The sequence below is a fragment of the Myotis yumanensis genome, unplaced genomic scaffold (assembly GCF_028538775.1).
Source record: "Myotis yumanensis isolate MYYU_CA2020_CCGP unplaced genomic scaffold, mMyoYum1.0.hap1 SCAF_1, whole genome shotgun sequence".
In the NCBI taxonomy this organism is placed as follows: Eukaryota; Metazoa; Chordata; class Mammalia; order Chiroptera; family Vespertilionidae; genus Myotis; species Myotis yumanensis.
In genome coordinates, this window is record NW_027223752.1 from 952,682 (window position 1) to 973,110 (window position 20,429).

The 20,429-nt window shown below is 67.6% G+C and overlaps 4 protein-coding genes across 16 annotated transcripts in view; 2 read left to right on the forward strand and 2 right to left on the reverse strand.

Annotated features, from left to right (window-relative positions):
• Positions 1-3,625, forward strand: part of KLC1 (kinesin light chain 1) — a 49,155-nt gene extending 45,530 nt beyond the window's left edge. For all 8 annotated transcript variants that reach the window (XR_011471157.1, XR_011471159.1, XR_011471158.1 and 5 more), the window contains 2 exons: positions 3,142-3,196; positions 3,347-3,625. Coding sequence is in view for 5 of the 8 variants with exons in the window: in XM_070411940.1 (XP_070268041.1) it covers positions 3,142-3,196; positions 3,347-3,349 (58 nt within the window). In the remaining 3 variants the exon portion in view is untranslated. The remainder of the gene's footprint in view (positions 1-3,141; positions 3,197-3,346) is intronic.
• Positions 850-7,627, reverse strand: XRCC3 (X-ray repair cross complementing 3). The gene is made up of 8 exons (XM_070412303.1): positions 6,913-7,627; positions 5,707-6,129; positions 4,784-4,921; positions 4,269-4,481; positions 3,860-4,014; positions 2,357-2,569; positions 2,248-2,285; positions 850-2,106 (listed from the first exon to the last, which is right to left on the reverse strand). Exons 2-8 carry the CDS (start codon positions 5,759-5,761, stop codon positions 1,830-1,832), a joined length of 1,089 nt encoding a protein of 362 aa, XP_070268404.1. The 5' UTR covers positions 5,762-6,129; positions 6,913-7,627; the 3' UTR covers positions 850-1,829.
• A 1,255-nt stretch (positions 7,628-8,882) lies between these two features.
• On the forward strand, positions 8,883-17,696 carry ZFYVE21 (zinc finger FYVE-type containing 21). 3 transcript variants are annotated; one of them, XM_070412162.1, is made up of 8 exons: positions 8,883-9,065; positions 13,290-13,340; positions 13,479-13,647; positions 14,917-14,992; positions 15,066-15,157; positions 15,642-15,695; positions 16,898-17,040; positions 17,163-17,696. In XM_070412162.1, exons 1-8 carry the CDS (start codon positions 8,928-8,930, stop codon positions 17,196-17,198), a joined length of 759 nt encoding a protein of 252 aa, XP_070268263.1. In that variant the 5' UTR covers positions 8,883-8,927; the 3' UTR covers positions 17,199-17,696. The 3 variants fall into 3 exon arrangements, with proteins under 3 accessions (XP_070268263.1, XP_070268271.1, XP_070268253.1); XM_070412170.1 differs by lacking the exon at positions 15,642-15,695; XM_070412152.1 differs by lacking the exons at positions 15,066-15,157; positions 15,642-15,695; positions 16,898-17,040; positions 17,163-17,696 and having other exon boundaries at positions 14,397-14,965.
• Positions 17,697-17,778: 82 nt separating this feature from the next.
• The window catches only part of PPP1R13B (protein phosphatase 1 regulatory subunit 13B), a 77,262-nt gene continuing 74,611 nt past the window's right edge, over positions 17,779-20,429 (reverse strand). For all 4 annotated transcript variants that reach the window (XM_070411789.1, XM_070411781.1, XM_070411798.1 and 1 more), the window contains 3 exons: positions 20,117-20,283; positions 19,318-19,517; positions 17,779-18,935 (listed from right to left, as the gene is read on the reverse strand). In XM_070411789.1, the coding sequence (XP_070267890.1) occupies positions 18,894-18,935; positions 19,318-19,517; positions 20,117-20,283 (409 nt within the window). In that variant the 3' untranslated portion in view covers positions 17,779-18,893. The remainder of the gene's footprint in view (positions 18,936-19,317; positions 19,518-20,116; positions 20,284-20,429) is intronic.

Consider the following 20,429-nt stretch of genomic DNA (forward strand, 5'->3'; position numbering starts at 1 on the left):
CCCTTTCCTGAGCCTGACCGCTCCCCGCCCGGCCCGGCCCCCTTGGGTTGTGGTGCCTTCGCAGGTGGTGGAGGGTTAGGGGTGAGAGGACAGACTGAGGCCCTTGTGACGGCTCCATGCTCAGGGCCCACGCGCGTCGGCACCTCCTTCAGGCCTGCTATCCGCGTCTTCCCCTTCTCAGAGCCAGCCGTGTGCCAGGCGGCCCTGTGTGTTCCTGGGGGGCCAGCCCATTCCCCATGGCTCCTGCCCGAGTCCTGCAGGCACACACGGAGGCCCCACCCCACAAGCATCTGAACCAGAGGCGGAGGGCGTGGGGAGCAGGCCTCCTGACCCTGCGGCCTTCACAAGGGGGAGGGGTGCAGGCAGTTCTGTCCTGGAGTTAAAAAGCCCCTGGATGTCATGTGACTGGGACTCAGTGCTCATGGGGAAGTGCGAACGCTAAGGACCTGCACGTCAGGCATCAGGCAGGACCCGTCTCGCCGTGTAGCATGTTCTTGGGCCGCACGGTGCGGGCTGCCTTGGGACACGCTCATATGCACACTTGGCAGCAGGTCACGTGCAGACCACCCTGTCCCAAGGGAGCCCCACCCCAGGGAGACTGTGGTCCCCAGCGTGGGGCTGACCTCGAGGGAGTGGGGTGCAGGTCTGAGGATGCGGGGGTGCCGAGGCCCAGGGGGCAGGCAGGCGCTCCTTAGGGACTGTCGGCTCCTGGTCGGTCTGTGCTGGGTGGGCAACCCTGGCCAGGGGGTAGGGGAGGGGGGCAGGTCACCCCAGGGTCAAGTGCTGGGTCGCGGGACACATTCGTTCTGGGGCTGTAGCTGTTTCTGTTGTGACTTGACTAGAACACCGTTTGCAATTGTTTGTATTTCATTATAAAAATAAAGCCTCGCTTCCGCTGTGCAGCCCTGCACCTCTGTGGAAAGGTCTTCTCATGCGGGCGCCAGCCCTGTGGGCGCCTTCCCTTCCACACCCGCCCGCCTCACGGGGCACGGGACACGCAGGGAACGTGATGACATTCACAGTGGGCCATGCTGCCACAGGAACGTGCCCAAACAGCGCGGTCCCATCCCAGGGTGGCCGCTCCCTCGCCCCCCAGAGCCGGCAGTGGCTGGGGTCGGGATGCTGGGGCGGGGGGGGGGGGGGGGGGGGGGTGGCAGGTCCCCGGCTGTTCGGTGCCCCCTTTCTCAGGAGGTACAGGCGCCGCCTCCAGGGCAGGGGGCTGGGGAGCGGGAGTGAGGGTCACTCACTCAGAACCTGTCTGGCCAAGAGCGAGTCACAGGGACAGGTCCCAGGGCATCGCTGTGCCCACTCACACGCCAGGCAGCACCTGAGGCGCCTGGGCAGGGAGCGGACGAGGTAGAGGCACACTCGGCTCTGCCCTGATGGAGGCCATGCCCTTGGACTGGGCAGCCACAGCCCCCTGGGCCCCGCGTCCCACCACCAGCTGGTCAGACTTGCACCCAGAGGGGCAGGACCTGTGCTGACGGGGGCGGGGGTGGGGGGGGGGGGGAAGAGGGGGCGCTTTCATGGGAAGCAAGGCCCCGGCTACGACGAGGAGCTGGGCCTATGTGGTCCTGTCTGGCCTGCCAGCACCCGGGACGGGCAGAGCCTGCCTCTAAGGGAGTCTCCTGTGCCTGGAACGGGTTTTCCTGGCAGATGGGCCGACCCAGCAGGGGCTGGTGGCAGAGACAACACTAAAGTAAAAGACCCTCCCCAAACCCCCGCTTGGGAATGGGGCAGCCTGCGGCGGCGGGCGCTGCTCCTCGTGGCCCGGCAGTGGGTCGTGCTCCTGGGCGAGGAAGGCACTGCCCCAGGGGCCCGAGCTGACCTCAGGAGGGCTGACCTGGAGCCGGTGCCCCTGGGAGGCCGAGGAGGCGGTTTTCCTGGTCAGCAGGACTGGGTCCCAGCGTCCCTCGCACGCCCTCGGCGCTGACTGTGTAGGAGCAGGAGGAGGGAGGCAGGTGGGGGGCGAAGACCACCCTCAGGGTGCGGCCAGGGCAGCCTCGCGGGGCTTCCTCCGGGCGCTGCCGGTCGGCCACCAGCCTCATGAGCAGCTGGTTGGACCAGGTGATGCCGAGGGCCGGAGCCAGGCGCTCCCCCGGGGCTCTGAGGCAGAGACGGGCCAGGGTCACTCACAGAACCAGGTGGCCATGCCCCCCCCCCCCCCACCCATGGCCCCACCCACAGCCCCGTGCCCCTGCTCATGGCCCTGCCCACAGCCCTGTGCCCCTGCCCACCGCCACTCACCTGGGCGCTGTGTCCTGTTCCTCCACGGCCTCCGTCACCTGGGAGGTGGGTGAGGGTCAGTGGCAGAGCACCGCCTCGTGGAAGGAGGGAGGGCAGAGGGGGGGCCCACCTGGTTGACACAGAGCACGGGGCTCCGGTAGGTGCAGCTCAGTCTGCGCAGCGCGGCCCCCAGCGCCTGCAGAGCCCGGGCCCTGCGCACCGAGGCCGGCCCGTCGAACTCGCAGCGGAACGGGGCTGCCACCGAGTCGATGACCACCAGGCGCGCCATCCCCCGCGACAGCAGCAGGGGCACCTTCCTCTGCACACACTCCAGCAGCGCGTCCTGGAACGGGCGGGGGTGGGGGGGCTGTCAACGCCCGTCCCCCACCTGGTGCTGAGGCCCCTCACCTCTCTGTCCTGCTTCCCACTCAGGGCCACCACTGTGACCCTCCCTCACTGGCCTTGCACCTGGTGCTGACCACCGGGCCCTGGCCCGTCCCCGAGGCAGCTGGTCCTGCTGAGGCTGCCGGGACCGTGCCCTGTCACTCGGGCCGGGGTGGCCCTGAGCCTGGCAGAGGTGGAGGGGGCAGCAGGCCCGGGTTGGGTCTCCTCACCCAGCCCTGCCTGGGACGAGGGGACCCTGGGCCACACCCAGGATGGGGCTGCCAGTGCCCTGAGCTGATCCTGCCCACCTTGCAGGTCGTGTGCTCCCAGCAGCCAGCCTGGTGGGCGGGGGCCAAGTTGGCTGGGCTCCGGGGCAGGGCAAGGTGTCCTCAGGCTGCCCCTTGGGTCACTTTGCCTGCCAGCGGGACTCAGGCCCAGTGCTGGGCGGCCAAGCCCCGCCCCCCTCAGACTCTTCAGAGCCGTGGGTGGTCCTTGCCCTGACTGCGGCCTGGCCTCTGTGCTTGTCTGCAGGGCGCCCCCGGAGAATGACAGCGGCGGCAGCGGGGTCGAGGATGGCAGCACTAACGTGAGTCCCGAGTCCTGTGGCAGCACCGGCCCGGGGAGGGCGGGGCCAGGGCACCCGGAAGGCCTCCAGGCAGACACCCGGCCAGAGGGTGAGGGCCTGCTCCCCCACAGCTGGTTCAGAGCCATCCCTGACCCGCAGCTTCTCTTGCAGTGAGCGCACCGCCGAGACCGCCAAGGGCCAGGCACGCTGCTGGTGAGGCAGAGCTGCCCTGTGACACCCGCACCGTCTCCGCGGCTGGAGGGCCCTGGAGCTGGGAGCCGGCGGCACGGACCTCCTGTCCCTGTCCTGTGCCCGGCGCAGTCACACTAACCGCCACCCTGCTCGGCGATGCAGAGCCACGGCCATGCTTTGCCCATCCCTTCCCCTCACTGTGTGTGATAATGTATTTTATTGTAAATTTTTTTTAAAATTAAAAGTTTATATGCCTGATTCCTGACGTGAAGTTCTTTGTAACAATTCTTACAGCAGGAAGCCAGGCTGCTGGAGAGCCCCTCCGCCCCAGCCCCTCCGCCCCAGCCCCTCCGCCAAACCATGACCCGGTCACCACACTGTCTTCCCGCCCCCGGCAAGTCTGCAGCGTGGCCAGGCGGTTGGCGATCGAGGGGCTGGTCCAGCCTGGTGCCTTCCCCTCAGACCAGGGCCGGGGGGCCGGCAGACACTCACCACGTCGGCCACGTGCTCGATGAAGATGTGGTCGCCAAAGTGTATCTTCTCCACCACGTCGCCTGGAGCATCTGTCCGCAGACGCCGCTGCTGCGCGATGAGTTGCTGCAGGCGCCTGTCAGGGAACGCGTCCTCCGTGCACACGTACACGGCCCCTGTGGAGCCACGGCGCCCGTGGGCCTGCAGATTGGGGTGTGACCACCGCCAGGGGACTTCCTGCTGCCCGGACCTCTGGGTCCCCGTGGGGCAGGGCTGGCCACTCTTCCCAGAGGCATCGCACAGCCAATGAAGAGAAACAACTGCAGGAGCCGGGCCCTGCTCCCAACCGCGATGGGCAGCGGCCAACAACAGAGCGGGCCGCAGAGCAAGGGCACCTGCCCCCGCCCCTCCACCACAGGGCGGCACTCACCCGCCTCCAGGCCTCCCAGCCGCCGCGGGAGCTGCACGGCCAGGCAGAGCTGCAGCGCCAGCTGGGTCTTCCCCACCGAGCTGCGGCCGGCCAGCTCGGTGATGCCGCCCAGGGGCAGGCCGCCGCGGAGCAGCCCGTCCAGCACCGGGCAGCCCAGGCTCAGGCGCTGGTGCTGCTCGGGGAAGCGCCCCTTCTGCCGGTGCAGGTCCAGGGCTGGGGGGAATGCCGCGTCAGGAGGGGGCAGGCGCCAGAGGGCCCCTCCCACAGCCCCTCGGCCGCGCCCCTTCCCCTCTGGCCCAAGCACTGACCCGCGGAGCGACCCACAGGGCAAAGGCCCCATTGCCCCATGGCCCCCAGGCATCTGATCCCAGCGCTGCCCACGCCCTGCGGTCACTTCTCACCGAGTCCCTGCCCGTGGCCCAGCCTGGAGCTGAGCGGCAGCCGGGGAGGAGGCCCAGGGCCTTGGCAGAGCACACCTGTGCTGCCCACCTGCGCTGCCCACCTGCCCTGCCCACCTGTGCAGAGGCTGCCCCCCCGCAGGTGCGAGCAGACGTTCCTCAGCAGGTGCTGCACGTCGGGGCCCGAGAGGCCAGTCAGCCGCTGCAGGTCTGGTCCAGAAAAGTGCAAAACCTCCTGCGTGGATTTCAGTTTGGCTGAAATTATACAGAATAAGCCACAGGACAAGGTCAGACGACAGCAAGGCAGCAGGGACTCAGGGCGCCGTCTCCAATTCGGGGTGGGGGGTGCCCTGCGGGTAGGGGCCAGACCCATCTGCTCCCCAGCAGTGGCATCCCTGGGCCGAGTGAGGACACAGGACAAGGAAGGAAGGGCCTGGGGCGACCCCCTCAGCTGCAGCAGCCAAGCCAGAAGGGTGGGAGGTGGGGGTTGGGGATGCAGGGCCTCTTGCCTGTCCTTCCTGCCAGCCAGCAGGGGCGGGGCTGGGCGCCCAGGAAGGTGGGAGATTCCGAGGAATGCAGGGCGTGGGAAAAGGAGGCAACTACTACCAACTACTAACGCTGGGGGAAATGAGACGGTCACCCCCACCCCCAGTCCCGCGAAGGCCGCTATACCCCATTCACACCCGGGCGGGCATGGCCCAGTGTGTTCCAACCGGGGGCCGAGGGCGCCAGGAGCTCTGCGAAGCGGCCGCCACAGGCACAGGCAGAGATGCGCCCGGCATTCGGAACCCGGGTTACAGGCAGGCTCCCCAAGGCGGGCAGCTGCGTCACTGCTTAGACAACGTGCATGAACTACTTGGATGAAAACAAACTTCTAAAAAAGGCTTTCAGTCCCACAACGGAAAAGCCCGCCTACGCATCCCAGCATCCATGCAGGACCCGGGCGGCTGGGAGGGACTCGGGCCGTGGTGCCTGCTTCACAGAAAGTCCGCAGACGTGTCCGCAGTGCATACACTGTACACGCACGTCAGGAAGCCTACCTTTCTTCGCTGCAGCGATAATTCTGGGATTCAGGTCCAACTGATCCAAATCCATTTCTTCAGGGCGCTGACCACAAAGACGAACGACTTCCCAGGGACACGGATCCTATGCGCTGGCGTCCGTCAGACCGCCCAGCGGCCCTTCGCCGCAGGTCAGCCAGCCCCCGGGTTGGAGACAGCACTCGGCAGGGACCCCACAGGGCAAGGCTACGGCCACACCTGTCGGAGCCGCCATCTGGTAACGGAAACCCTGGCACGGAAGAAACCCCCGATTTCCTGTCACCAGAGCACCCGCTGTCCTGGCTCCGCCCCACCTCCCCGGGCGAGGACCACGCGCAGACCCACGCGCACTGGGCTCACTCAAGTGAAGTGTCTTTTGTATCCTCCGCCTTAATTTCCCTTGAACGCATTTCCATGGGGAACCTGGAGAGAGCGGGAAAGTGTTTGGGATCTTGCAGGATGTCGGGGCAGGGTGGGTGTGGAGCCTGCGGGACCACCAGGCTGTCTCAGCGGAGAACAGGGCGCTGTGCCCTGGCCAGGCCTCCCAGGGCCTGAGCACTAGCCGCACAGGGACAGGAGCCCAGCCCGCTGGCTGCCACTCAGCCAGGGTCACCCTCAAGCCACTGTCTCCTCACGGCCTCCAAAAGCAGCCGGGCGCGGGACACCACCGGGGCCAGGGCCAGCGTCGCTGTCCACCAGGAGGCCCACGCACTGGCTGAGGGGACGGCCACAGTCTAGGGTGCCACGCCCACGGGGACATGGGCTGTTCTCCACACTCCCACATCCGGTCAGGGAGACACAGGTCTGGTGCTGGGGCGGGTCCTCATGCCCAGGACGGGCTGGGTGAGTTCGGGCCCAGCACGGCTGTGCGGTTGGCTCTGACCCCTGGGAGGCAGCTGAGGGCTGGGCTCCAGGTGGCACCGGGCTCCAGGCCCCCGGGGTTCAGGCCAGCAGGCGGGTCCCACGTTCTGCCTGGCGCAGGGGGCTCCGGGGTGGGCTGTCTGGGCAGGGCTGACAGTAAACACACAGAGGTGCCCCCTCTTCCTGGCCGCCCTGAGGACTGCAGATCGGAGCAGGGGGTGGCTCCACCGCTGGAGGGCGGTCGCTGCACGCAGGGCCTGTACCAGCTGCGATGGGGATTCTGATGAGCCTGAAGCTGGTGCGGTTAGATTTCTGAGGACCGCCAAGGACGTGCGGTGTCCTCACCTGGCTGGGCAGGGAGACCATCTTCAGAATCCTGGAGCCCGAGGACAAGGACAGGCGGGAAGAGTGACCACCCCAAGCACCGCCTCCAGGACCAAGAGCACCTGGACACAACACCGTTTGCTTTCAACTTTCACCTCCGGAGAACATGCCGGCTCTTCCCCGGCCTCGGGTACGTCCCTGGGCAGCCCTGGGCGGAGGGCACAGCGACAGGCCAGGCTGGGGGCTGCGCCGCAGGGAGGAGTGGCCCGGTGAGGGAGGCACTGGCTGAGAGCACCTGGGCCGGTGCGGACAGGGCCAGGGAAGCTGGTAGAGGCTGCGGCCTCCAGGAGGGGCCTGAATACAAAACTCCGATTCCTACCAGGCCCCCGGAGGCTGTGCCCACTGACAGGCACCTACAGTACCAGACACTGGACAGCTAGCCCCGGGCACAGGATCTGCACAGGAGCGCCCCCAGGCGCGACAGACGGGGCAGCTTCCTGGGGCACCTGAGTTCAGCCACTTAGGGGACCAGTTAACACGATACTCGCTGAGCGAGCACGAAGGAGCTACAGGAAAAGCAACGTGTAGCTGAGGATCAAACAGGAGACATTCAGGGCGCAGGCCTGGGTCCCCGCACCAACACCCCACGCTGGGTGGAGAGCTCAGAGCTGCAGGCGGGCCTCCTGCCTTGGGCAGCAGGACTCAGGATTCAAGGGCCTGAACTTGACTTGTGATACAGAACTAAAGGAAGGAGCCTAAAGACCTTCTTTCAACACTAGCATTACAGTAACTTGTCTGCTGCTCCAGGGACTGTTCTAAGCCTCTGACGCGAAGGACCCTCGCGCACACCTGCAGCAGCGCTGCTGCCCACTCCCTGCTGCCCACCAGGAAGCGGACACGCGGTGGCGAAGCGACGAGCTGGGGCCACACAGTCAGCAAGTGGCTGCCCTGGGCCTGGGCTCCAGGCTGCGTGCCCTCAGCCCTGGACCAGTAGTAGCCGGACCCCAGCCTACATGGCCTCCTGCTAACCCAACGGGCACTGTCCTCTGCCCGCTCTGCAAACCTAGGCACCCCGAGGCCGACCTGCTTAGGGGCCCAGCCCCGTCGGGGCAGCCCACTCGAGACTGGGCATCGTCCCACCCGCCCAGCGAGGGCTCTCAGGGTCCGCGGTGGCCACCCCTCCCCCACGCTGGGGCCCCTGGGCCTCTTCCTCCTCTGGGAACCCCTTCTCTTCTCAGTCCCACAGCCTTGAGCGCTCCCCATCCCCCGTGACCCCTGACCCGGGCGTCCACAGGGCCCTCCCGATGGCCCCGCCTCCCCACCGCGCACCTGTTCTCCCCACTGTGCACCCCCTCGCCGTGGTTGTCCACCCACCACCCTTGACCCCACGCCGTCTCTACCTCTAAAGCACCCCCACTTCACGCGGTCCGGGATCACCTCTCACCCCACGAGTCCTGGACAGGGGCTGGGCTGCGCCGCCTCCTCCAGACCCTGCGGGTGGCAGCCCCAGCATCAGCCTTCTCCCCGCGCACCGGCCCCGGGTCGCCTCCCACCGCCAGGACCTGTGCCCCGACTGCCCCTCCGCCGCCGCCTGGCCTCCACCCGGGCGCCCCGGCCCAGCAGGACAGCAGCTCCCACCTCGCGCGCGCGATCCACCATTCGTGCCGGCCCGCCCCTCGCAGCCTCCTCTTCCAATGAGCGCCAGGCGCCCCGCGAGGGATACGCCAATCAGAGAGGAAGCAGCGTTACGTCACAGGCTAATTGACCAATCCAAAGTCTCAATAGCCCAGAGAGGGGCGGGGCGTGCCTGGGCTGGCCCTCACTGCCGATTGGTGACTGACCGCAGGGTGGCAGGGGAGGTGCCTTGCGCAGATTGGAGAGCGCAGCGATGGGGCGGAGCCAGAGCTCCGATTGGTCCGGGCTCCGGGCCGAGCGTGCCGATTGGGCGCCGGCGCTGTCAGCGGCACGGATGGGGCGGGGCTTTGGTCGGGGCGACCGAGGGCCGTGTGAGGGCGGTGGGCTCGCGCGGCGGCGTCATGTCCTCCGAGGTGGCCGCCCGCTGCGACGCCAAGAAGTTGGTGCGCTCGCCCAGCGGCCTGCGCATGGTGCCCGAGCACCGCGCCTTCGGCAGCCCGTTCGGCCTGGAGGAGCCGCAGTGGGTCCCGGACAAGGAGGTAGGTCGGCCGCCCGCCCGCCTCCCGTCGGCGCCCCGGACCCGCGTCCACGCCCCGAAAACCCGCGTCCGCATCCAGGATCCCCCTCCGCACCCCGGAAACCCGCGTCCGCGCCCTGGACCCCGGTCCGCGCCCTGGACCCCTGTCCGCGCCCAGGATCCCCGTCCCCACCCCCCAAGCGGGCCCGGACCCGCCCCGCTCCCCGAGGCCTCCCCAGCCCGACCCGCTCTCGGCCCTCCGCTGCCCTCCGCTGGCCCCTGCCGCCCTCCGGGTCCCCGCGCGGCCGCCCTCTGGCACCTGCTCTGCGCCCCCGGGGGGTCCCAGGCTCCGGGCCTTGGGCATCTGCCTTTTCCCAGGTTCCCGCTCTCGGGGCGCCCGGAGCCCCCCATCCTACCCGCCCGAGCCTGTGTCCCTGGCACGGACCCCCTCCCGGGCTTGGCCCACCCGGAGGGCATGTGAGTCCCACGACGTGGTTGAGTGGCCGGCGGGGCCGTCCCTGGGGCGCCGGCGTGTGGCCCGCGGCGGGGACGCGGGGGGAGCGGCACCTGCCCGGAGCGGGGTGGGTGGCGGGGAGGTGAGGGCGGGGCCCGGTGAAGGCCGCTGGGCGTCGGTCAGGGGTGGGCCCCGCATCAGCCTTCAACCTGAGCGACGGGGCCGGCGGGGCCTCGCACCCCTGCGCGTCAGGTCGCCCCCAAGACCCGGTGCCCGGACGGAAGTGAGATGCGCCGGGGGCGCCGGCTGTGAACGGCAGGACACCCAGCGCCCCCCCACACGGCGCCCCGTGCGCCCCTCGGCCAGGCTCCTCACCGCGGAGCGCCCCTTCCCTCCGGCCAGGCTCTGCGTGTCTGAGTGTGTCCGCCTGTGGCCGTGGGGGACCCCAGCCCCACCCTCCGCGTGGGTGCCTCCCTCTCCCGGGGGAGTGAAGTCGAGGGTTTCAAAGCAGCCGAGTGAGGGGGGCAGCGCCACTGGAGGAGGACACCCCCTTGTTGTGCCGCGGGCCCTGGTGTGGGGGGTGTGGGTGGCAGCGCAGTGTTGGGAGTTGAGAGGCCAGCACAGGGGTCGGTGGGAGCTGGTGGGGGAGCTGGTGGGGCGGTGGTGGGGAGATGATGGGGCGTTGGTGGGGGAGTTGGTGGGGGAGCGGGTGGGAGAGCTGGTGGGGGCGATGGTGGGGGAGCTGGTGGGGGCGATGGTGGGGGAGCTGGTGGGGCGCTGGTGGGGAGATGATGGGGCGCTGGTGGGGGAGCTGGTGGGAGAGCGGGTGGGGGAGCGGGTGGGGGCGATGGTGGGGGAGCGGGTGGGGGCGATGGTGGGGGTGCTGGTGGGGGCGATGGTGGGGAGTGCGGTCCCCGCGCCCTGTTGTGCCTTTCTTGTCTGCGCTCTGCCCGCCGGGAGGCACCTCCCTCCCCGCTCCCCCCTCCGGGTCCCGCCGTGAAAGGACAATGAAAGGAAAGAGGCTGAGCTGCCCGCCGTCAGGAAGCCAACGGCAGAGTGACCTGGCGGAAGGCCAGCGAGCGACTGTCCCTTCCGACGGGGCGGCCCGCCCTGGGCAGGAACCGTCGGGCGTCACCCGCGCCCCCTGGCGGCTCGGGCCCGCGTTCCCCGCTCTCGCCCCGAGGAGCCTCTCCACACCCGTTCGCACTGACCCCGCGGAGCCCCTGCTGCTCGGCTGTGCGGGTCGGGGGTTCGGGGTCGGGGCCCCTGGTTCCCCGGAGGCAGTTCCGACAGCGCGTGGCGGGTCCCAGCTCCGCGGGTCCCAGCCCAGGCTGCTCGCCGGTCCCTCACTCCCTCGCCCCTCCAGCCCGTGGCTGTCCCGCTGCCTGTCCCGCTGCAGCCGGCGCTGTGGAATGCAGCCGCGGGTGGGGCGCGGCGGGGCGGGCGTGCCTGCAGCCCGGAGCCCGGAGCCCGGAGCCCGGAGCCCGGAGCCCGCGGGCCTCTGAGGCTCTGGCGAAATTCCGAGAAGCCGGTGGCAGAGCTCCGCTCCGTGGCGCCCGCCCGCACCAGGTTCCTGCCCACGCGGGCAGGGGGGCGGGCCGCCGGGAAGGAGGGGTGTCCCCAGGCTGTGTCCTCCCTGCGCTGGGCGTGCCCGCTGAACACGCCGGGCAGCGCTCTGCCTGGTCAGGGCTGGGGACGGGCTCCCTCCTGGAGGCGCGCCTGCGGGAAGGGTCCTGGGCGGACGGAGGTCGGCCAGGGTTTAGGTAGAATGTGGCAGGAGGGGCCTCCCCCCCCGAGGCCCGTGCGGGGCCTTTCCGGGGCTTTCCCTGCCCGCGGTCCACTCACCTGCGTGGGCCTGGTCCTGGGCCTCACGGGGAGGGCGGGGGAGGTGGAGCTGCTGGTGGCGCCCAGGGGACCCCCAGACGCCACCCCTTCCCCGGCTTCCTCCCTCCCGCCCGCACCCAGAGGCCTTGGAGGGAGCGCAGGGTTCGAAGGCTCCTGACCCTGCTTCCGGGAATCAGAGGCCCTGCTGGCCCCCCGCTCCCCCCCCCCCCCCAGGTGTCTGTCTGTCTGTCTATGGCGTCAGTCCAGCCAGGGTCCGGCCGCAGATGGGTCTGTGTGTGCGCAGGTGTGTGTCCCCGTGAGCACACCTCCACCTGCACCCCCTGCGCCCCAGGTTTCTCAGGCCCTTTGGTGGGTCAGCCCCTGACTGTGCGGTGGCCCTCAGCCTGGCCCCCAGCGGTGAGCGTGAACAGCTTGATCTCAGACTCTAGCAGCGCTCGGTGGGGAGGGAGGGTCACAGCCGGGGAGGGGGGGTCACAGCCGGGGAGGGGGGGGTCGCAGCCGGGGAGGGGGGGTTGCAGCCGGGGAGGGGGGCAGCCGGGGAGGGGGGGGTCGCAGCCGGGGAGGGGGGGGTCACAGCCGGGGAGGGGCGGTCGCAGCCGGGGAGGGGGGGTCACAGCCGGGGAGGGGGGGTCGCAGCCGGTCCCTAGACTCGAGTGCTTTCCCTGTCCACCCAGGTAGCAGCTCTCGGAGCTGTGGGCGGCGCTCCCTCCCTCCCTCCCTGTGCTGCCATCGGACACCGTGTTCGTCCTTTTCCTCTCGGATCGCCACCCGTTGCTTCATTTCCTTCTTTCGTTCTCTTTTCATATTAAACTGCTCTGTTGATAATTTCAAAACATTTTTTCCTCCTACACGATCAACGGGAAATTACCTGGCTTAAGGTCTGTCGATTTTCTGAATAACCGCATTGGTTATTTAGAGGAATAAAATACTTCTGATCACTTTGTTTTTTAGCTTTTTTGTTAATCCTCACCCCCAGGTATTTTTTCCATTCATTCTTTTCAGAGAGAGTGGGGGGGGGGGGGGGTGGAGAGAGAGAGAGAGACATCAAAGCGAGAGAGGCACATTGATTGGTTGCCTCTCCCACACGCCCTGACCAGGGCCAGGATCGAGCCTGCCACAGCTACATGCCCTTGACTGGACTCGAACCCGGGACCCTCCAGTCCATGGGCCAACGCTCTAACCACTGAGCAACCAGCTAGGGATTCACTTTGGTTTTTAAGGGAGCAGCTTGTAAATTGTAGTTGTGGCCTTAAGTTCAGAGATTGGTCTTTGGACTTGCCCAGACACGTGTGCCCTGCAGTGACCGACCGGCGGGGCAGCCCTTGCCAGCGGGCCTGGGAGGACGCGGCTCCCCCGAGCCCTCACACTCGGTGGGACCCGCTCCCGCGCCTGCGCCTTTCGGGTCTGTCGGCCTCGCTGGTTAGAGCCCGTGAGGCCTGTGGCTGGGGGTGTGGTCCCGGGAGAGAGGGGCCCTGAGCAGAGGCCCGAGCAGGACGTGAGCAGAGGTTGTGGGGACCCTGTATGGAAGCCGGGGCGGGGGGCGGGGCCAGGCCGTGGCCACGCCCAGGAAGTAGCCCAGAGGAAGGAGGGCCTGCGGGTGTCCGGGACACCAGAAAGGTTGCGGGGTCAGCCCCTGGTCAAGGGCATACAGGAGGCAACCGACCGATATTTCGCTCTCTCCCTTCCTCGCTCTAAAACCAAGAGGACATGTCCCCGGGTGGGATTTTAAAAAAGCAAAGAGGAAACAGGATGGTCACGGGGTCTTGCAAAGCTCAGGCTTGGCCTCTGGTGCCGGGCTGCGGGGGGCTGCGGGTCCGACAGCTGACCTTCCGCAGTCCCTGCCCGGGCTGGGGCCGCCGCCCCCTCCGGGAGCCCCGCCTCTCTGCCTCCCGGATGCTGAGAGCAGGGCTGGGTCCCCGGATGGCTCTGACCTCCCCTCTCTCCTAGTGCCCGCGGTGCATGCAGTGTGACGCCAAGTTTGACTTTCTCACCAGGAAGGTGAGCTGAGGCCGTGGGCGGGAGGGGTCCCGGACATCCACTCTCCCTGGGGGTGCCCTGCTCGGAGCCAGTGGGGCGCAGCGCCGTGGGCCCGGTGGGGCCGTGCGGTCCGGTCACTGCCCGCCCCCTCGCCCCCAGCACCACTGCCGCCGCTGCGGAAAGTGCTTCTGCGACAAGTGCTGCGGCCAGAAGGTGGCGCTGCCGCGCATGTGCTTCGTGGACCCCGTGCGCCAGTGCGCGGCCTGCGCGCTCGTGTCACGCAAGGAGGCTGAGTTCTTCGACAAGCAGCTCCGCGTGCTGCTCAGCGGTACGTGGCCTCGCAAGGGTGGTCCTGGCGGTGCCTGCGGGGGGTGGGGAGGCGCGGTGCCTGCGGAGGGGGCGGTGCCTGTGGGGGCGGTGCCTGCAGAGGGGGCGGTGCCGGCGGAGTGGGTGGTGCCTGCAGAAGGGGCGGTGCCCGCGGGGGGCGGTGCCTGCGGAGGGCGTGGTGCCTGCGGAGGGGGTGGTGCCCGCGAGGGGCGGTGCCTGTGGGGGCGGTGCCTGTGGGGGCGGTGCCTGCAGAGGGGGCGGTGCCGGCGGAGTGGGTGGTGCCTGCAGAAGGGGCGGTGCCTGTGGGGGCGGTGCCTGTGGAGGGCGGGGTGCCTGCAGAGGGGGCGGTGCCTGTGGAGGGCGTGGTGCCTGCGGAGGGGGCGGTGCCCGCGGGGGGCGGTGCCTGTAGAGGGGGCGGTGCCTGTGGAGGGCGTGGTGCCTGCGGAGGGGGTGGTGCCTGAAGGGGGGGGGCGATCTCCAGGATCGCTGCAGAGGCGGGTGGGAGCTGGCTGTTCTGTAGTTGCAGAAGTGCCTGAACCGCTGTCTCCCTTTGGGGGGCTTGGGCCACTAGCTGGTATGCTCTCGTGGGGCCACGCTCCCGGGCAGCGCCGTTCTTACACGGGTGTTAGGACCGGGCCCCCAGACCACAGGGCCAGCAGCCTGCTGGACCTTCGCCTGGCCATTTCGGGGGAGGGGGGATGGTGACGCAGGAGGACTAAGGGTCTGCCTCCCCACACCCCTCCACCCCAGCGCACCTGGTTCTCGCCCTGGCCAGCTCTCCGGCAGGCCCTGCGGCCCTGGCCTGGTGGCTCCTGCAGTGTGTGGAGGCCAGGGCCCTGGGCTGGGCCTTCTGTGAAGGACGTGGTGATTGGCGCTTCCACGGCCAGCGGAGCCTAACGCAGAGCCAGCACCGTCCTGACCAGCGAGGGCTCCAGCAGCGCCCGCTTGTCTTGCTCCTTCTCCTCTTGTCTTGCCCGCCCGCTCCCTTCCTCCGTGCCCACAGCGGGCGCACTGTGCCCTTCCAGGGGCCTCCTGCAGCCTCCGGGCTCTCCTGCCCCATGAGGCAGAGTTGGGCAGCGTTACCACCTGTCACCTGGCTGTCTGGGGCAGGGCAGTCAGATCCGCCCTGGGGCAAAGGGCGAGGTCTGGAGAAGCCGGGTCAGCCCAGGGCCCTCTGCTGCCTCCTTGGGGCCTGAGGCCAGGGAGGAGGTCGGGCTGACAGGGTGACTCAGAGCTGCCTGTGTTCTTACACTTGTTTTTGTGCCTCAAGGAGCCACCTTCCTCGTAAGTTTTGGAAACTCCGAGAAATCAGAAACGATGGTTTGTCGTCTTTCCAGCAACCAGAGGTAAGAGGCAGAGCCCTCGGGCACTGGCAGCTGCCCGCGAGCCCCGGTGACCGGGACGCCCTCCGTTTGACAGGTACCTGCTGCTGGACGGGGCCAGCCACCACGAGATCGAGGTCACACACATCTTGGCCGTGCAGGTCCTCACGGAAGGCTTCCCCGCTGGAGGTACATGCGCCTGCCCTCATGGAACGGAGGCCGGGGCCAGCCGGGCGGCAGGGACGCAACGGCACCGAGGTCGGGGCTCCCTCTGGGCAGGTCCTGGAGGTGCCTGCCCTCTCTGTGGGCTGGTGCTGCTTCGTGGCTCTGGGAACTCGCCAGGCGAATGGGGGAGGGGGGGTAGTGTGTACAGGAGGAGGGGCGCCTGAGCGTGTTTACTCAGGAGCTCCCCCATAGCGCTCCGGCCAAGGCTGCAGGCCACGGGCGGCTGGCGGCACCCAGATCCCAGGGGCTGGAGTGTGTCTGCGAGCACAAGGCCTCCGCTTTCCTGCACGAACTTCCCGAGGTCCTGGCCGCCGGGATCTTTCCCACTGAACTCCTGGGCCCCGGGGCTGTCTTCCCGCTGGAACCCACCGACTTAATCCATCTTGCTTTCTGTTTTCTGATGGCTCTTGGCTGCTCTTCTCTCCTGCCTGCCCACCTTTCTGCCTAGACAAAGACACGCACACTTACACCAGCCTCCTGGGGAGCCCGCCCGCCTCCGAAGGTCAGCCTCGCTCCCAGCATGCTGTGGGCCGTGCCCCGCCTCTGCTGCGGGAGGTGGGGGGTCGCACAGGGCCTCTGAGAAATGCTCATTCACTCCTTTTCGGCCAGTTTGAAAGAGGGTTGGCATCTAAGCACCAATGGGAATGTCCTGGGGAAGACAGGGATTTGCTGTTTCCTCACCCCAGGGGAGTGTCACCCCTGTTTCCCAACCTCTTGTTGGAACTGCTGTCCCTGAGCAGGTGGGGTGCAGGGTGTCGGGGAGCAGGGCATGGGTGGCCCTTCTGGCACCTTCCTGACCATCACAGCAGGCGCACTGTGCTCCTCCAAGGGCCTCCTTGCGGCCCCCGGGCTTGCCTGTCCCGATGGGGCAGAGCGGGCAGTGTCACCACCTGTTCACAGGCTGTCTTGCCAGTGGGCAGTCAGATCCACGCTGGGGCAAAGGGCAGGGTCTGGAGAAGCTGGGTCAGATCAGCCCAGGGGGCCTCTGCCGCCTCCTTGGAGCCTGAGGCCAGGGTAGTAACTATTCAGGTTTGTCAGCCGGAGGGACTGTTGAAAGTAGCCGAGGAGATGGCCCATGTCCCTGGCTGTGCCAGTGAAACTCCTTACAGTCAGGAGGTGGGTGGAGCCACCAGACTGACAGACAGGAGCGCAGGCGTGAGCTCCTGACAGGTCATAGGAGGCCTTCGGGCCTCTCAACCGGGGCTCCCCCCACCGGCCTGGCGCAGAGAGGGCTGGAGGCAGGGAGGGGCTCCCAGAGGAGAGCGCTGCCCAATGGGTGGCCTCCTGCAGCCGCCAGGTAAAGTGTAGGTGACTCACCAGGGGCCTGCTGTCCATATAGCCGTCCTTGCTGCCGGGCACTGAAGGGCCCTCATCCCGAGTGGCTGGTCCTGGGAGGTTTGGCGGGAGTCATCCCAGGGAGCAGCTGGCCCCAGAGGAGGGCACCATCCCCACGCCCCGTCCCCCGAGTGGCATCGCGGCGGGAGCTCGAGTGTCGGTAGATGGGCCCCTGGGCTGGTGCCTCCCTGGTGCGAAGCCCTGCACAGCTCCCCCGGCCGTGAACCTGGTCCTCAGGTGGGCAGCACTGACCGCCTGGCCTCTGCCCTGGTGCAGGCAGGGGTGACAGCTGAGCACAGGCCCCTGCCACCTCCTAGACCTGCACCAGGGTAGGGAGTGGCGTCTGAGCCTGCTGCCTCCCTCCCCCAGGGGGCGCCGCGCGGGCCACGGGCATGTCCCTGCAGTACTCGACCCCAGGGGCGGAGGGCGTGGCCCAGCTGAAGCTGACTGCAGGGGAGGATGCACACGGCAGCAGGAGGCAGGCGACAGCGTGGCTGGCAGCCATGCACAAGGTACGGGCCGTGGTGGTCGGCACAGGGGCAGGCAGGAGAGGGGCCCAGCTTCCCCAGGGCGAGGCCGCCCCCCAGGTCCAGCCGGGCAGGACCAGCACAGTTCTGTTTCTGTTGCCATGCAGGCCGCCAAGCTCCTCCACGAATCTCGGGACCAGTAACTGCACGGGCTGGAGCGCGGAGCCTCTCGCTGCCTCGCCCGACCCCAAGCGCGATGGGAAGGCAACATGAGGCTCTGGAGGAACAGTAGTGTGCGCTTACCTCGTGCGACACGTACACGTTTACTAACGCTCCAACTGCTTCCGGCTCCAGAGCCTGCGTTCTCCTGGTGATGCCTAAGTGGGTGGAGACCCAGCTACACGACCGCTGAACTGTTTGTAGCATAACCTTTGCCATGTTTGTACGAGTCCAGGCTTACCAGGAGGTTCTGGACCCTCGTCTTCATGGATTGTCTCCGGGGTGATCCGGGCCTGCCGGAGCCGGGCTGCAGATGGCACTAATGGCACTATGGCACTAACGCGGGCTATGCAAGCCTTTGATACTTCACTACAGGGGAGGAGCCAGCTGTGTGTTTTGTACTTTTCATTCACTGTTTCACTTTATTAGAACAATTGTACAACAATTTGTATATGAAGCTTGATTAAACCCTATTTTGAGAATATGGGCCAGGCCTTGCCTCACTGTCGGGACCACCGCGCGTCCCTGTGGCGGCTCCGATCACTCAGGACACAGACTCGCAGCCACGGGGAAACAGTGTTTATCGCGCACGTTACACGGCATCGGGTGGAGGGGTCCCGGCAGAGGCTGCCCCGGGGTCTTCACGCTCCATCAGCACTGTGTACACTCAATGCTTAAAGGGGACCAGTACAGCAACGGTCTATACACACGTCTATACAGAATTATACACAGACTCGTCCATGGACAGTAAAGCCTACGGGCCTGGAATTTAATAAGACTTCTCGACATCTCCAGCATCATCCTGGTAGTTGCAAATGTCTAGTCAAAAATACTTTTGGTATAAAAGCCTGTGCGTTCAGCTGCCTTTGGTGAAGGGCCTGCCAAGGTCACCACATCACGGCTGGCCCAACGGGGAGGCCCACCCTCATGCCCACAGCTGCCCTCCTGACGACCATGCCACCCGAGTGACTGACCTCAGGCTCCTGGCCGGTGGGAGGCAGGTTCTGCCTACACTCAGGGCCCACGCAGCCCCAACCAGGCACAGAGCCAATGGCATTTCTCTTGTGTTTCTGGTTCCCGTGAATTAATGAAAACCAAGGGGCTGAGGGGGGTAAGAACCACAGCTGGGCAGCGAGGGGCTGCAGAGAAGGGAGCGGAGGTCAGTGCTGACAGGCTCCTGGCCATGGTCCCTTGGTCTTGAGGTCCCTGCCTGGGGCCTGAAGTCCAGCCCCGCACCACGGGCCGGAACAGGAAGTGGAGCCCCACGCCAGGGCCACCACACGGGTTTCCCCGCAGGCTCCTCTGGTCATGAAGGGGAGGACCTGGTGCTGAGGTGCCCAGCGGCAGGCGGGCAGGGCTCGGGGGAGCACGCACAGCAGTGGGCGCGCTCACTACTGGTGAGGGACATGGCGCATGAGGGTGGCCTTGGGGCCAGTCAGGTCACTGGTCTCCACTGGCAACCATCCAGGGGTTCACTCTAGGGCTTCTATTGGCACAGGCGTAGAAAGCTGGGCATTTATTTGGGTTGACAGTCATTGGCAAAGCTCAGTCCTCTGGAGGCGGCTGGAGGAGGCCTCCCGAGCCTGCGGTTCACATTGTGGGCTTCTGCTGCGTGAGCACCATAGACTCTAGCTTCTGCGCAGGGACGCAGGCGACCTCAGCGGCTCCTTGGCGGGGGCTCAGGCCAGCGTTCGCTGCCGGGGCTGGATCCGAGGACACAGCTGGAAGGACAGCGTCCAGGTCCAGCTCCGGTCAGCCGCCCAGGAGGCCCTGCCCGACACCCAGAGCACCCGCACCCAGCCCACCTCCACCCGGTCCGAGCCCCCTCTCTCACAGCGACCTGCAGGCTCTCCCACTCCCCCCTCCCCAGTAAACAAGTTTCTGGGCTGCAGAGTTCTGACTGGGGTGAGATGGGGTGCCCGAGGGAGTTCCCACGATAAAAAGGCCCTGAGCAGCTGGGCTGGGCCCCCCGCAGGGCCGACCGCAAACGCCCGCCTGCAGAGCACTGAGCGTGGGAGGGCAGTGCCTGCCGCGGGCCCCAGCAGGACGGGCCACGCTGGACAGCGGGTTCCGGGCACAAGCTCGGCGCGGCTGCGCACTCACCCCCAGCAGGTTCCTGGGCACGTAGCCCTCCCGGTCGCCCAGGCGCGCCCACCACCACTGGGTCTCGTGCTCATCCTTGCGCCTCAGGATGGTGATGGCGTCGCCTTCTCGGAAGGACAGCTCGTCGCTGTTCTGGGCCTCGTAGCTCCACAGCGCGTACACCACGCCCTTGTTCATCACGCCCAGCTTCTCCTGCACCCCTGTGGCAGAACGGCAAGCGGTCAGGCCTCAGAGGATGGGCAGCGAGAGCCCCGCTGCGGGGCCAGGCCGGACGCCCTGCTGCTCTTGGGCGGCCCAGCGAGGCCGAGGCCAGGCTGTGGGTCGGAAGCCAGGCCCAGCTGCTGCCCATGGCCACACCCCAGCAGGTAGGCACTGCCGCTTGAGGTTCTGAGTCCAGAGGCATGTCTTGGGGAGAAACGTTCACCTCACATCTAGCACAAAGTCGGGGACCGAAGAGTGGGTGACTGCTTGGAGGGCAGCCGGCACTCACACGTGGCAGTGAGGGGCCGGCCCACGCCCTGGAAAGCCCCGCAGGCTGGCGACCTGAGTGCCTCCCTCCTCCCCACCCACGGTCACTGTCCCACCGTGGGCCTCCCGGGCTGGCCGCCTCCTCGGTACCGGCAGCTTGTGTTTAGCCAGCTGCACAGCACCCTCCTGTCAACTCGGACTTTCAGACACGTCTCAGGAGGGAGCGAAGGGACAGGGGCTTCCCTCTGAACCAACTGGCTGCCCCTGCAGTTAGGGCCCGGTCGGCCGGCCCAGCGCACACCCCCTGCAGGCCGAGAGGACGCCTGCGTACCATACAGAAACTGGGAGCACTGGATGTAGCCCTCCTCCATCTCCTCGCACTTGTCCGCAGCAGTTTCAATGTCGCTGATGGTCGAGGCAAAAATGGCGGCACCGCTCTCCACCAGCTGTTTGCAGAGGTGCACGCTGTTGCAGGAGGCGGCGCAGTGCAGCGGCGTCCTGCAGGGCGGGAGGTGAAGGCGTGTGTGGCCCCTGGAGTGGCAGGCCCCGGGCTGCGGAGCCTCAGTGCCCGCACCTCCCGCGCTGTCTGCAGTGGTGTGGTGTCCACTACCACCTGTCCTGGGCCTCACACACACGCCTGGAGG

Bases quoted from the DNA above. Each gene is read 5' to 3' on its own strand.
- XRCC3 (XM_070412303.1), bottom strand. From the start codon at position 5,761: ATGGATTTGGATCAGTTGGACCTGAATCCCAGAATTATCGCTGCAGCG. The intron at 4,015-4,268 runs GTGAGTGCCGCC...GTGGCTCCACAG, and splicing joins GCTGGGAGGCCTGGAGGCGG to GGGCCGTGTACGTGTGCACG. The intron at 2,286-2,356 runs GTGGGCCCCCCC...CCCACCTCCCAG, and splicing joins CCGTGCTCTGTGTCAACCAG to GTGACGGAGGCCGTGGAGGA.
- ZFYVE21 (XM_070412152.1), top strand. From the start codon at position 8,928: ATGTCCTCCGAGGTGGCCGCCCGCTGCGACGCCAAGAAGTTGGTGCGC. The intron at 13,341-13,478 runs GTGAGCTGAGGC...CCTCGCCCCCAG, and splicing joins TTGACTTTCTCACCAGGAAG to CACCACTGCCGCCGCTGCGG. The intron at 13,648-14,396 runs GTACGTGGCCTC...CCTCCACCCCAG, and splicing joins GCTCCGCGTGCTGCTCAGCG to CGCACCTGGTTCTCGCCCTG.